This window comes from Cottoperca gobio, chromosome 5 (assembly GCF_900634415.1).
Source record: "Cottoperca gobio chromosome 5, fCotGob3.1, whole genome shotgun sequence".
Lineage (NCBI taxonomy): Eukaryota > Metazoa > Chordata > Actinopteri > Perciformes > Bovichtidae > Cottoperca > Cottoperca gobio.
In genome coordinates, this window is record NC_041359.1 from 8,169,220 (window position 1) to 8,184,623 (window position 15,404).

The following is a 15,404-nucleotide window of genomic DNA, read 5'->3' on the forward strand; positions in this document are numbered from 1 at the left end:
TGATAAATCCTCTGTACCACAAAGGGAATTGTATAAATGAAGCATCACAGATTTGTTGTGTGTTTACTGCATGTGTGTGCTTGTCTGCACATAAGTCATTTTCACACTTGCATTTTGTTGTTGTTGATTGCCTGTTTACTCAAGCAAAAACTCCACACAATATTAACATATCATATAAATGAAACTCTGACATTACAACATATCAAATCATCATATGAGGAACATCTTTCAAAATGTTAGTTACCATACGAAGGAAAAGGAGACAGCATATCAGTATAGAAAACCATTTTTATTTCTCATAAGGCTGTCCTGTAATGTACTTGTATATCTACTGGGGGATATGTTTCTCCATTGTGACTAATACTTTCTCTCTGTCATTTTGAATAAATCCTCTCTCTCTCTGGTGTCTGAGAGGGAGATCTATACGACAAACACAGTCAAGCAGTCGCCCATGACCACTTTCCGGAGTTGAAATGGACACTAACTGTCCGATTAAGGTCCAAGTTTGTCTGCGGCTGTTCTATGTCCCTACAGGATCTGAGTGGAACGCTCAGGGGTTGTTGTTAGTGCTGCTTTCTTTTGTGAGGCAGTTCTGTACAGTGTTTTCCTCATCTTTACAGAAACTACAAGCATTAACTGGCTTAACCAAGGACATAGCTGGATGACGAAAGCTTACTTTTATGACTCTGTTGTGCCTTTTCCCAAAGCAAGCGTATACTGCAAAGCAGTCCTATACACAGCAGCCTCTGGAGAAGTATGAACTGTACTTATATTCAGAGGCTGATCAATATTCCACCAAGGGGCTCAAGCTCCTAATAGAGTCTTAAATATATTTTTCAGCTTCTTGGATCTGTCATCTTATATATGATGTATTTATATATGTATACACAAATTATCTTACATACAAAGAAAAGAAGTGCTCATGAATTTACATTGGGCAGACACACGAATAAATGTTCATCAAGAAGGATAAAGGAGAGGCCATGTGGGGCCTACAGCCTCTCAAAGATTCTTCTCATAACTCATTATAGGCTGCTGGTCTCCGTCACTGAAAGTGTTTCCCAACCAAACCTCCTCAGTGTTGCCGCAGCAAGACTATCCTGCTTGGGTGGCGAGTCAAATACGAATGCCTTCCACACAGAAATAAAGGTATACCAAGGTTATTTCCCTCCACTTGCTCTCAGTTCTGTGGATTCCATGTTCAGGTCCATGTAAGCTCATAAACTGGTTTACCTTCAGGCAGGGCAAATGTCTTCAAATAATGTTTTAACAACCTCTAAATAACCCCTGCTAAGCTGTTTCAGTTTCTGAGGGGGAGACGAGTGAGGGGAAAAAGAGAGAGAGAAGGTCGGAAACTGGCCACAGCTGTGTGGAAGTGGAGAGTCACCAACATGGGGCTCATTGATCAAACAGGGGATTAGTCTGGTTTCAAATCCTTGGCACCACGCAAGCAAAGCTGTTTTATCTGGATGGATATCCTTTATGTGGTCCCAGGTAATCCAGTCAGTAGCCGTGGTTGTAATAGTTTTAGTCCGTTCGGTGGGAAGAGAAAGGGTAGATGAAGGGAAGAGCCTGGCACGCAGCCCTGCAATGGGAGCTCTCTGTTAGGTCCTGGGATGAATCTGCAACACAGAGGAGGAAGAGGAGAGGAGAGAAAACACACATACACTTAGATAGAACAAAGGCATACAAGTGTGCGAGGATTAGACCCAGGGGAATTGCTCGGTACGCGTTTTTCAAAAACAAGGGGGAGTCTTTTGAACTGTGGAGGCTTTGTACAGCCCCGTCTCACCTCCTGGTTCCTGCTGCATCTAAAAACAGACAACTTATATTGGGTGGAGTGGTAACAGCACTGAAAATGTAGGTATGTTTGGCATTTATAGGTATATATCAGAAAAAACTCTTTGTACAAAAATACCTTTTTGTGTGATTCCATGCTGTGCAGTGGCAGACTCATGCTGTCTGTGGGGCAGGGGCAAAAACAAAGAAGAAGGGCACTAGCTCCATGCGGTGGGGCACCAGCACGCAGAAGGTTTCCTAGCATGTAGGGCAGCTCATATGGCACTGCATCATATTTTCTCAATTTTAAGGCCACCTTAGAAGGCCCTTTATCATGTTTTCTCTACTGGAAGGCACTTTATAAAGCTTTATCTACTAGAAGGGTACCCTAGAGGCCTCTTATAATGTTTTCTCTACTGTAAGAACACCCTAGATGGCACTTCATCACGCTTTCTCTACTGTAAGAACAATCTAGATGGCACTTCATCCCATTTTCTGTACTGTTAAGACACTCTGGAAGGCACATCATCATGTTTTCTCTACTGTAGGGACACCCTAGATGGTACTTAATCAGGTTTTCTCTACTGTAGGGACACCCTAGATGGCACTTAATCAGGTTTTCTCTACTGTAGGGACACCCTAGATGGTACTTAATCAGGTTTTCTTTACTGTAGGGACACCCTAGATGGCACTTCATCAGGGTTTCTCTACTGTAGGACACCCTTGAAGGCACATCAACATGTTTTCTCTACTGTAAGAACAATCTAGATGGCACTTCATCCCATTTTCTGTACTGTTAAGACACTCTGGAAGGCACATCATCATGTTTTCTCTACTGTAGGGACACCCTAGATGGTACTTAATCAGGTTTTTTTTTACTGTAGGACACCCTTGAAGGCACATCAACATGTTTTCTCTACTGTAAGGACACCCTAGATGGTACTTAATCAGGTTTTCTCTACTGTAGGGACACCCTAGATGGTACTTAATCAGGTTTTCTCTACTGTAGGGACACCCTAGATGGCACTTCATCAGGTTTTCTCTACTGTAGGGACACCCTAGATGGCACTTCATCAGGGTTTCTCTACTGTAGGACACCCTTGAAGGCACATCAACATGTTTTCTCTACTGTAAGGACACCCTAGATGGTACTTAATCAGGTTTTCTCTACTAGAGGGGCACATTAGAGGACACTTACTCACATTTTCTTTACTGGAAGGACATGCTAGAGGGACCTTCATCGTGTTGTATCTACCATAGGCACTTTTGCCGGGTTTGTTCGAATGGGGGGGCATCAGTCCACCAGTGATGCTTTGTATGTCTGACTCACAAAATTATATTTTTTAATTTATCTCAGACTATTTTATCAACATTCCCCTCCATCCTCAGCTTGTCCCCCCACCCTCCTTGGTTTGCACCTTAAAACCAAGACAGCCAATCACAGCTGATGATTTTCCTCCAACCCGATAACATGACTTTGGCTTTGCTAAATGGGATCAGGGCTCCTGCTGTGGAGACTGAGCTGTCTATCTGTGCCTCTGGTTTAGGGACTCTTATTCACATTTCAATGGTACATTGTGCAACCTTGAAACTGCTATTGAATGTACTGCTTTTTCAGCATGTTGCTCAACCTGAAGCTCAATAAACACTGTGTATATGATGTCTACAACAGTTGAGATCCTTGCCCTCTTGTGGAAAAGCATGTAAATGTTATAAAGAATATTTCTTTACCTCACTTCATTTCGTTGCTTTCAGACTGTGCCGCGAAGTAAGCGGAAGTTTCCTGCACACTGTGGGGCCAATTAGAAATCTCATAATCCTGTTTAAATAAGAAATACAGCCATGACATTTCCAGCAGGCTTGGCAGGTGGTCGCCAGGTGCGTTGATTTGATTGTGAAAGGTGCTGCTTGGGACTATGTGAGCTGTAGCACATAGAGAATCTCAGAGCACCAGCATGTTGGACATGTTGGCGAGAAAGAGAGCTAAATGATTTCAATGATCATTTTCAAGAGGGTAGAATTTTGTGCACGTGTTTTCGCCTACCATAGTGTTTGTTATTTCGGGATTATGCTTCATTATGTTCAAATTTGGGTTTATTTGATTTAGTTTGATTGGACAGAATCATTTGATACACTACAAACAGTTCTAATTTTAGAAGGTCATTTAGATCATAAACCTGTGTGTTTGCCAATGGTTTGAAGTTGTTTCACCAGTTTTCAATGAAAATCAATTAAATGTAATTTGCAGCTCTGCCTTTTCTTCTTTCTCAAGGTGAGTATGTGTCCAGTCCCGTTTCAAAAACCTGTTAAAAGTTTTTCAAAGACATTTGATGTTTTTGTAAAGGAGTAAAGTAGGTACTATTCTTTTGGTGCAGATTCAGGATTTTACTAGTATCACTATTTTAAAATGGACTTGATTTAAAAATGTTGCAAAGGAATATGCTGAGCACTTTGTAGGTCTATCTTGTTACGGATACGGATGCTAGGAAGTTCTCGAAACAAGTGAAGCATCACTAGAAACAAGTGAAACACTATTGACAGATTCTTTTGTTTTGAAGAAAAATTATTTTTGAAGACTAAATTACTTGTCAAGACAGATGTAAAAATGAGCTCTCTCACCGCCCCATGTTAAGGAAACACTTAGCAGCACTGGCGTATTCTCCCTTGCTGACTCTATCATGTCTATTTAGGTAGTAACACCGCAGCTGTTCCTCTGTGGGCTTTAAATAGCTTCACAGTCTCAGATTTAACGTGTCGATTTCACCTCCGGGTCTTGTCACAGTGTCTTTCTCTGTCCTGATTTGGTCCTCCCCCCCATGATCCTTAAACACAGTAATCCTGCAGGCTCATCTGTCCAGCATTTGCATCTGTATGATCTAGTGTAGGACATGTTGGAGCATAGAGTGACCTCTGTCAGAACAGAGCAGTAACAGGTTACCCATTACAGCTTGCTCTCTACCTCAGACACAATCCACCAGAGGTTTGTTAGTGAGAGAAGAGGGGTTGTATGCAAATCCTGTCATTTCAACCTACATGCATGCTTGTGTGTGTGTGACTAAAAGAGTCCTCTGTTCTTTTTTTTTTTGTCCTCTGTCGCATCAAATGAACAGTGCAGCAGGTAGCAGCGGATTGCTCAAGGATTTCCTGCCTTTCCCATCTTTGCTGGCAACTAAGCCGTCTGCATTCTAATTTGCTGGCCGCATTAAATTGCAATTTACTCAGACTTCAGTTAGTAAAAGAAGCCAAGGACAATTGCCTTAGCAAAAGAATTTAGCGCAAACACAGCTTACCCTTTTCCCCTTTCTTGTTTAGTGCTGAACAAATCAATCATGCCGGCTGAGAAACCTCTTCAAACTTCACTAAAGAGCACCTTCTACAAACAGAAGACTCCAGACAACAAAATACATCAAGATCCATTTAATGTGACATTGACAATGGTATAAGAAAATGTGTATAAATTAATCAGTAGCTACCCCCCCCCCCCCCCCAAATCAGTTTAAAATGTAATAAGGGTGACAATCTGATCTGACTGCCTTTGTCAGCTCATAAAATTATACAGGACTGAAGGAGGAGGAGAGGGGTTGTCAAGCACAATGATGGAACAGATGATGTCTCGGTGAAGTTGAGCTGTGTGTGACATGTCCGCTTGGAGTTCATTTTGATTAAGTGCGGTCTCCCGATTGACAAATGAGATGGTGATGCGTCTGCTGGCAGGTCACTTTTGCTCTGAAACTGTCTCACAGATGGGCTACATCCTGTCACAGTGTGCTCTTTTGCTTGAAAAAGTGCCCTCCGCTCCTTTCAATAAGAGACACGTGGGTCTCTGAACAGCAGGTAAATCATGTTGGACTAGTTGAATGGGACACAAACTGCAAAGTGTGAAAGATGGTGCTGTATCCACTCGAGTTCAACGCTCAGCACTCGTTAATCTGAACAATAACATATTCCAAAGTGGAAATGATGTGGCCTTACAGTTAAACAACTACTGTAAATGTGTTATATTACAGTGTTAGGATTAGGGTGGAATTACAAAAGAGGCCATTAAAATTAATTGAATACTTGATGAGGGCTGTATTACGTATGTATGACATTCCTGCTTTGATACTGAGTTCATATTCAATCCAGCACATTAAATGAACTCGATTCTTCGCACTATCATCAAAAGCAGGGGAGAAGAACAAATGGGAAAAAAGATACTTCCATTACAGCCCCACTCATTCTGCGTGTCTCTCTTAAGGTGTATAATTGTTTTGGAGGGAGCAGAAATGGATTGATCTATTTAGCGAGCGGGTAATGCAGATCTATGGTGGGCGAGTGTTTTTGGAAAGTGCTCCCCCAGTCTCGCTCTCACTTTGACTTCCACAAACAAAAGGGCCTGCCTTGTCTGCTACAGAACAGGCAATGAAGGGCTCCCTCTCTGAAATACATTAAAGAAGAAGAAGAAACATGGGTGTCAGGCACTGGCTTGGCTTTGGCTTCTTACTTTTCATGCCAATTTATTTCATCAAAGATGGGGATGAAATCTGTTTTCTGGTGAACATGTGTGTGTGCCTGCCTCATTGTGCTTCACTGACACTTTTCAGAGCAAAATGAAAACCTGCAGATGAAATAAAATGGCTGAGAATTACAAAAACAAAACAATGCTGTGTGGTGGGCTTGCTGGCTTGTGACGGAACAAATAGAAATGAGGCGATTTGGCTTGAGAGGCAGGTGAATGAGGAATGTTGATTAAAAAAGAGAGCAGAGTGCAGGATAAAACCCCTTTCATGTAGCCTGTGGGCTATGCTGTGTGCTGATAGCTGCTTCAACAAGACCCTCAGAGGGGGATCAGGATATCAAGTGGACTCTGATAAGAAGCCACACAACGAAAAAGGAAAGAGGCCTTGCCCGGGGGTCTCGCGCACACGTGTGAGTGATCACACACACACACACACACACACACACACACACACACAAACACATCAAAATACGTGCGTTCATACACAACTATGAGTACACACAGAGAGGAGCAAGTAGCATGTCACAGATTAGTGACTAATAGGATTGGCAGACCGGTGTAAGGCACTGTAATCAAGCCCACACAGTGGCCGATAGCAAAAACAGGACATGGAACAAAGGAGGCGATGGAAGGAAGTGCGACTGATCCTGCCATTACACTATTCACAAACAGCAGGGGTCTACTAAGGGGTGGACTTGGCTCAGTGTGTGTGTTTCTACAGTACTCCATTAGTGTGCTGCTACAGTACATGCACCTATACTGACTGACATAGTGCACCGTTTATATGAAAATGCAAGCAACTTACTTTTTATTTATGCATGCACTGCCTGCGTTGGGTGATAAATATTTACAATGGGTGGCGGTGCGTTCAGTATTTGTGTCACGCTTGCCTAATCATGCACAGCATGTAAACACACACTTGATTATTTTGCACTGAGTATTTGGGTTAATGAGAAGTCATTGAACATGAGTTGGTCCCACTCCCTACCGCCGACACTCAAGTGCATTACAGTGATGTGTGAGAGAGACGGGAAAACAAAAAAAAACATAGAACAGCTTGAGAAAAAGACTAACCTTTACAGAAGCAAGAATGCAGCTCAATTTCTGTTGACCCATCCTCTGCATTTTGCTTCCGGAAGCTAAAAAGGGGAGTATGGCTGGGTGTTCTGCAAAGAGAGGGTCAAGAAAAAAGGACACGTGTGTATTGGGTAGAAAAGCAACTTCTCGCCTAACCTATTGGCCCTCTTCTTTTAAGATTTTAATTATGTTAGACCAAAGCCATTTTACTCATAGATATGTATTAATGCTCCTTCTCCAGAAACGATTTGAATAATGTATCCCAAGAGAATAAAGAAAACAATCTGTTATATCAAGACAATCATGATTTTCTTTTTTCAAATTGTGCAAAAGGACTGAATTGAGAATTAGAGATGCATTCTTTAGATCAAACCAAGCACTACACCTTACCTTGGCAGGGCGGCATTGGATCAACATCTTTCTGAACATTTTAGGCCTGTGGTGGCAGTGAAGGGGTCCAGTGAAAGCTTTATGTCTATCTGCTGACGTATACATCTGCAGATCAACCTTGGAAAGCCCCATGTGGTCTAACCTTCATTGACTGTTCCCTCTTTCCCCACCATCACATAAGTCTCTGCTTCTATTCAAAGTCATTGTCGCCATGCACTAAGAGAAGACAGGGGTTCTCTGTTTGCGAACGGTGGGGAGTCAATTAAATGAATACAAATCGGGTGATCAACCTGTCACAGAGTGCTGGACCGCTCTCTTCGAGGACTTAGCTCCCTTCATTATTTTTGCATGCCGCATTCAGAGTCAGTTTACAGAGCCGAAAGGCAGTGGAGAAGCAGAGTGGCAGTTAACTTTATCTCCTAGAGGAGTGTGGCCTGAGGCAGAGCCCACCTGTTTGTTTACTGCCTGCTTTATATTTGTTCTTTACTACTATGGGCCCTTAGATAGGTTGCTTATACAAGTCCACCTAGAGAGCACAGATGTGCTGCGCTCTCTGAGTATTCTCCATACAAGTGTGACATTTCCTTTTTTTACCCACAGGGTTGACACTGTGCATGTTTGATTGTTGAATGGCCAAAGATGAATTCAAAATTAAGCAAGCAGTTGGCAGGAAAGCTTTGTTAAAGCATTTAATCAAAGTATTCAAACACACTTGTTCTTTTTAGTGATTTCCTCATTTCACGTCCAAGAAAGTAGGTTGACTGTGTGCTGCTGTGCAACGATGGATATGTGTGCAAGTGTGTGTATGCCTGGGTTAAATACAGAGTACACACAGAACAGGTATATGCTTGTATTGTACGTGTGCATCTGTGCATGCAGGTAAATGCATTTGTGCTCATGTGTGTGTAAGGTCTCACTCTTGTGGTCTTGATTTTGTTCCCGGAGGAGCACATCCATCCAGAGTTGTCAGGCAGAGTCTTACACTCTTCTCCCTCCAGACACGGCTCCATCTCGCACCACCATTTCCCAATTACAATGGACGCTGGGGAATGTGAACACAGACACGTAAGAAAGCAGGTTAGCTTATCACACAGACACCTGTGTACACACACATCCATGTACAATATGTATGCACACACAGATGCCAATACAAATACTGATATAACTGACTAAATGAAAAAATCAATATTAGTAGATAAAAATAAAAGAACCTGAAGCACCCAATAACGTAATATTTTCCTGAAAATGTAATAAAATGTGCACTTAACCTGATCTCAATGATGTAATCGAATGTCCTGACTGATATCGGAATAACATTTCATCGATTATGTAATAGCTTTCATGTGGGTCTTTGTTTTTCCTTTAAAAACTGATATCAGGCAAAAATGCATTAAACTAAATTTTAATGGCCCTGACCTGAAAATATTAGAAATGACCAATAATGTAATAAGGTACATTATTGAGAAAAGAAAAAGTGATTCTAATATCAGTGAGGCCATTTTATTACATTTTTGTATTTTATTACATTTTTGATCAGGTTAACTGCAAATACATTTTTGGAAATTATTATTTCTTGGGTGCTACAGAACCTTAAATGTGCATTAAAAGTAAAATAAACAAAAATAATATTGTACAATTAAAAACATAAAGAGTAAGCAGGCAGAATCATTACAAAATGTTGAACAAATGTAGAAACTTCCCACACAAACACATCTTGTGTGCATATTCTACACAGGCACAAGCCCCCACACGCTATATTTATGAGCAACTCCAGCGGAACACCCAGCTGCATCTCTAAATGGATGTTTTCCCTCCTCTTCAGCCTCAAAGCAATTGTATCATTGCTGCTTGAGTACTTTTCCTGTTGACAATAATGTCTTATACCAACAGAAATGAATCATTATTTTGTTTTGATATGGCTACATTGCATGTAAGGGAGCAATCTCATTTTTAATCAAAACTAATTGCCTCTCATTAACATCGACTGAATTCTTCCTCGAGCCATCTGACGAAAACAAATATGTTCTCATGTACTCATCAAGATCTCCCTTCCTCCTTTCCTCTTTTTCTAAATGAAAATGTAAGATATGTTACGGGTTTTAGGTGATAGCAGAAAACACCTTTCATGATACGTCATCCCTTAAGAAATCTTCTGCACATTGTGTGGAAGGTAAAATCAAAGCATTATTCACTTATATGTTCTACTAATTAATGAGGAGGCTCTGCTCCTACAAATCCCTCGTGATGCATTTGAAATGAACAACTGCATTACTTGTAACAGTATTTATATGAAGCAAGCCTTGAAGCACTGATGCAAAATCGTATTTTATATAGTTTTCTTATTTTTGTAAAATCCATATTTCTTGCAGTGGGAACCTCTCTTTGAATTGAATCATATCATATCATATTTGAAAGTCAAGTTCTGATTTATATATTAACCATTAACCAGTGCGTTTTTGTTTTCTCAACAGTCAGAGGTTTCTGACAGCAAACGTAAAAAGTTAAAAGCAGTGTTTAAAATAATATGTCACCAAAATAATATTCTTAAAACTTATTTTGATCATGTTGCCATAAAGGAGGATATGAAGATACAATGACAGGGGGAATGCAATGAGTTAAACCAGTATCATTTTCCAAACCCATTTTTTTTTAACCATTTGGAAAACATATATTTCCCCTCCAACCCCTGTTGCCAAGGTTACAGACCAACCACCAATCAATTGTGAGTATGAGCAACATGCCATCTCCAACTGATGAAAGAAGACGGTTAAAGTGCAGTCCCTCACAGCGCAGAGTGTGCTGCACTTCTGTGTAAACACACACACACACACACACGGACACACACACACACACCAGTCTGGACTGCAACACCCCAATGCTGCTCAGTGAACTTGTAGCATTTCCTGACTACCTCTCTTGCTTTTCCCTCCATGAGCCCTGAGGATACACATTGCCAGAAAGAGAGCATCCACTAACAGGCTGTGAACCCGCCCTTTGGCTCTCCCCATGGCTGTTTACCTTATCCACTAATTACCACATGTTGGTCCATCATCCACACTGTGCTCCCTCTTCTCGCTTTTTCTCCCACTGTTTTCATCCATGGGCTAAATATGCATTTCACATCATTAACCGTGTTAATATTCAGCTGCGGTTTTTGAGCAACACCGTAACTATGCAGGAAGTCCTTGTTAAGTGGTAAATTACGACTATAGGCTTGAGGAGATTGTGTTTTATCACTTCCACCGAGTGACGATGATATGTCGCGACATCGCCATTCTGTTTAGCCTCTTCTTCCCGCTATGGAGCGAGGGGGGGTGGAGAAGTTGTTTGGCTTCCTACCTCACACTGAGGTGGATTTGGATTCAACAATGTGAATTTAGAATCCTCTTGAAATTGAAAATGCTAAAGTAATACCTGCGAAGCAAAAATCAATTCCTTCACAGGGAACCAGGGAGAGAGCAGGAAAAGAGAGAGAAGAAGGAATCAGAAACGAGGCAGGAGCCGCTTCACACGCGGTGCTGAAATATGAGAGCCGCTTTGCATGAAAGTTGAATGATATTTACTGAAATTAATTCACCTCACTCTCTCTGCCCTGAAATGCGTACGAAGTGTGGATAATTTATACAAAGGAAAGGAGTCTAGCATTAGACAAACGTGTGAAGTTTTTCACAGTATTATTTTTTGCCTTTATCATTTATTTCTATGATGACCAATATTAAATTCCTGTACAATGTTTTTGAATTAAGGGAAGAGTCACTCCTGAACCTGGATTATTGATCATCATTTTCTGTCTACTAACATGTTTCTGTGATTTGTTTTGCCACATGTCAATGTATTTTCCATGTTGTTAGCTGGGACATTTTGGTACTGTGGCGTGCGCTGTAACCTCTCGGCTACAAAGACGATCCAATTAGAAAAAAGTTAAGATATATTAAAAGTATTAAAGAAGTTGTGCTTAAGTAGCCTTCATGATACTTTAGCATAAAAATCAAAGCACAGAGAGCGCCACCTCCTTAGTGTTTGCTTATTAGATCACCAGCGTCTTGCCAAATTGCATTGTTAGGCAAAAAATGTCACAATCCAGAAAGTGTAAACTAGAGCAGTGCTGTGTTCAGAAATAAAGATAAAATTTACTGTTAATATTATTTTACAGCACAGACAAGATGATGTAGATTGATAATGCACAATCTTTAAAAAAAACTTTGCACAACCCTAATTAATACCTTGACAGCTTGTACTAAAAGGAGAGTAAAACTTTAATGAGCAGTGAAATCCATCTTATAAATATTCATGTTCAAATTTGATCTGTGCCTTAAATATCTTTTTAGTCAGTCCATGTGGAATACAGCAGGTCCATCAAAGACAACTTGACAACCCACTGTTAATGACATGTCTGGTCTGAAGGCCTCGAGGATAAAAAACAGAAAGAGAAGTTGAGCCTAATGTCAAAACGCTCTTCATTTCCATGGCTGAACCAGGGCCAGGACATTTGGCTCTGACCTTGACCACTGGACAAGAGCCATCTTTGGGCCGAGATCCAAGCATCACTATCTGGTGACCACTGACCTCCAACAGTCATTTTATTTTAACTACTCCCAACGTAACCGTCAGCACAGAGGGTATAACCTTTGCTCCGACATCAGCAAACTCCGTGTCTGCTCGGGAGGAAGGGAGGAAAAGGGGGGACTGACAATTGAACACTGTCCCAACTTACCTTTTTGGGCCGACTATTAATTTTCAGATCCATCTGTTAACAATCTGAAAGCCTTCCGTTTGATTTACCAACACCAATTAACACGATCCTCGCATGTTGCCATAAAGTAGCTGCTGTATACTGTCAAAGATGACAGATGGGCTTGGAATAATCAGCAAACAAGGACTGAATGAGTGTTTGATTCAAGATGTTAGCCATGTAGCCGGCTGGAGTCTTTAGCTTTGATAGACAAACAACCGAGAGTGGGACTTAAATTGATTGAAAAACATGAAGCGATGGACCTTTTACAAGTGCATCTGTCAGATCACTGGTGAGCGCGCACTGTGATGGATTGAACTGGCTGACACGTCCCTGCCAGGTAGCAGAATGTTTGAACACCTTGACGGATGAGGAAGTGAATTGATTTCTGTCAGTGTCAAAATGTGAATACGTGTCTGTGGACTCAATGAATAGTTAATGTTTCTTAACTTGGAGTGGCTTGCACATCACTCCGTGGACTTAAATTGATCACAGCAAAAACAATGGCTTTCCAATTATGTCAGCCCAGAGTTTTTTTTCTTTTTCTGGTGAGTCAGATTGGCCGCCTTCAGCCAATATCTGGATCAGAAAGCAACTTTAAACTTTAAACTTTAAATTCTATTTCCATTTTGTTTGGTTAAATTTACATTTATGCAGGATCGATGCTTCCCACAAGATCACGGTAAACAGCCAGCTTCACTTCTTTTCATTCACTGACTCAATCAGGCCCTCTATGTAACATAGAAGTTCCTTTGTCTCTCGCCAGTATTCATCAGTGCCCTGCAAGTCTCCCGCTTACCCAGTTATTTACCAAACAAACGGCTAATCAATCACCATTCATTTACATAATCATACAAGTGAGAAAAGACAGATACAGTGGACTGCTTGAATAAAAAAATAACATAAAATTCCATCCTAATGAGACATAGCTTTGAGTGCAAGCATTGTGCAACAGTGGTAATGTATTGAAAGGGTCACAGGAGCATGCAGCAAATAAAACAAGCTTGTAATTACAGCGGGACTGAGGCTTCTGAGGCCCAGAACCAGAGGTCAGCTTCAGAGAGTCATTATTCTGCATTACTCTTTGCCCCCTCTCAGAAACCAGAGAGCCCAGGTTTGATTACCTCTTCAGGAAATATTGTCTGGCTTTCTAATCACAGGGTTTCTTTGAATGTCTGAATTTTTAATGGTCACCAAGTACGCACAGACTGCAAGAAAAATTCTTGTTTTTTCATTTGATTATTTTCCAATTTTATTTATTCAAATGAATTATTGGAAATGCCACAGAAAAGGTTTTGTACTTTGCATGAACTCAGATTAATTCAGGAAATCTGGAATGTGCAATTACACATACAAAGAAGTGCTGGCATTCATGAGGCAAACATGGAGTAATTCTCGGTCAAAATGTATACGTGGTATAACTTGCTATTACATTGTAAACTGTACAGTACCGACATTATTCAATGTTAAGATTCCTTTTTGAGTATGTCAGTGTGCACCCGTGAGTGAGTGAGACTTAGGTGTGTGTGTGTGTGTGTGTGTGTGTGTGTGTGTGTGTGTGTGTGTGTGTGTGTGTGTGTGTGTGTGTGTGTGTGTGTGTGTAGCTGTGTGCCTATTAATGGTTGAACAATGACTCCTTTTGTTGTGTGCTTATTCCCTTTCCTTTATGTGGTTACAAAAGCGATTTACAAAAATATATCTCCCTCAAAGCTGACATAGATCTGCTTTATGTTTACTTCTCTCTCAGCACAACTGTAGACTGGTGCTCCGTTATAGTGAGAGCAGAAAGGAGATATGATGTTGCTTAAAGAAAGAGACAGAGAGAGAAAACTAAACTAGGTAGACCTACAGCTGAGGGTCAGGTCCTCTCCTGAAAGGTTAAAGGTTGAGAGTCTAATCACTGATCACATGGTCAACGCTGTGAGAGCTCAGTGTGATGTGACAAAATGGAGGAGACAAACCTGCTTCACAATCATTATTTTCAACTTCTCCAAAGAAACAAACATCTTTTTGGATCCAGGAGGATTTCACTGCTTGTCAGTATCTCCTTATGTCTGACTATGTGTGTGTTCGGCAGCAAGAACAATGATTATTATTTCGTTATTGTACAGTATAATTTGATTCTCCTGTCCATCCCCTCAGGCAGTATCTGCAGTAGGTTTACGTCTTGCCAACCACATACAGTAGTGTGGGGGGGGGGGGGGGGGATTTTATAATAGGAGGATGAGATGTTTGCTTGGCTGTTCTTGGGTGTCATCAGTTTGTACTTTGCTATCTATGCAAGCAAGTACAAGTCAGATATGTATTTGTGCACCGAACATACAGGACTGTCTCAGAAAATTAGAATATTGTGATAAAGTTCTTTATTTTCTGTAATGCAATTAAAAAAACAAAAATGTCATGCATTCTGGATTCATTACAAATCAACTGAAATATTGCAAGCCTTTTATTATTTTAATATTGCTGATTATGGCTTACAGCTTAAGAAAACTCAAAAATCCTATCTCTAAATATTAGAATATCATGAAAAAGTATACTAGTAGGGTGTTCAACGAATCACTTGAATCGTCTAATTAACTCGAAACACCTGCAAGGGTTTCCTGAGCCTTGAAAAACACTCAGCTTGGTTCAGTAAACTAAATCACAAGTATGGGGAAGACTGCTGATCTGTCCAGAGGACCATCATTGACACCCTCCATCAGGAGGGTAAGACACAAAAAGAAATGTCTCAAAGGGCAAGCTGTGCACAGAGTGCAGTTTCAAAGCACATCCACAAAAAGTCTGTTGGAAGGGGGAAATGTGGCAGGAAACGCTGCACAACCAAGAGAGATGACCGCAGCCTTAACAGCATTGTGAAGAAGAGTCGCTTCCAGAATTTGGGGGAGCTTCAAAGACAGTGGACTGAAGCTGGAGTCCAGGTATCAAAAG

General features: G+C 40.9%; 1 protein-coding gene across 3 annotated transcripts in view; it reads right to left on the bottom strand.

Moving 5' to 3' along the window:
- Positions 1 to 270: 270 nt before the first annotated feature.
- tafa1b (TAFA chemokine like family member 1b) overlaps positions 271 to 15,404 on the bottom strand; it is a 112,033-nt gene continuing 96,899 nt past the window's right edge. For 2 of the 3 annotated variants that reach the window (XR_003832350.1, XR_003832351.1), the window contains exons 4-6: positions 8,662 to 8,786; positions 7,352 to 7,443; positions 271 to 1,622 (exon numbers count right to left, since the gene is read on the bottom strand). Coding sequence is in view for 1 of the 3 variants with exons in the window: in XM_029432753.1 (XP_029288613.1) it covers positions 1,605 to 1,622; positions 8,662 to 8,786 (143 nt within the window). In the remaining 2 variants the exon portion in view is untranslated. The remainder of the gene's footprint in view (positions 1,623 to 7,351; positions 7,444 to 8,661; positions 8,787 to 15,404) is intronic. The other variant, XM_029432753.1, reaches the window with a different exon arrangement.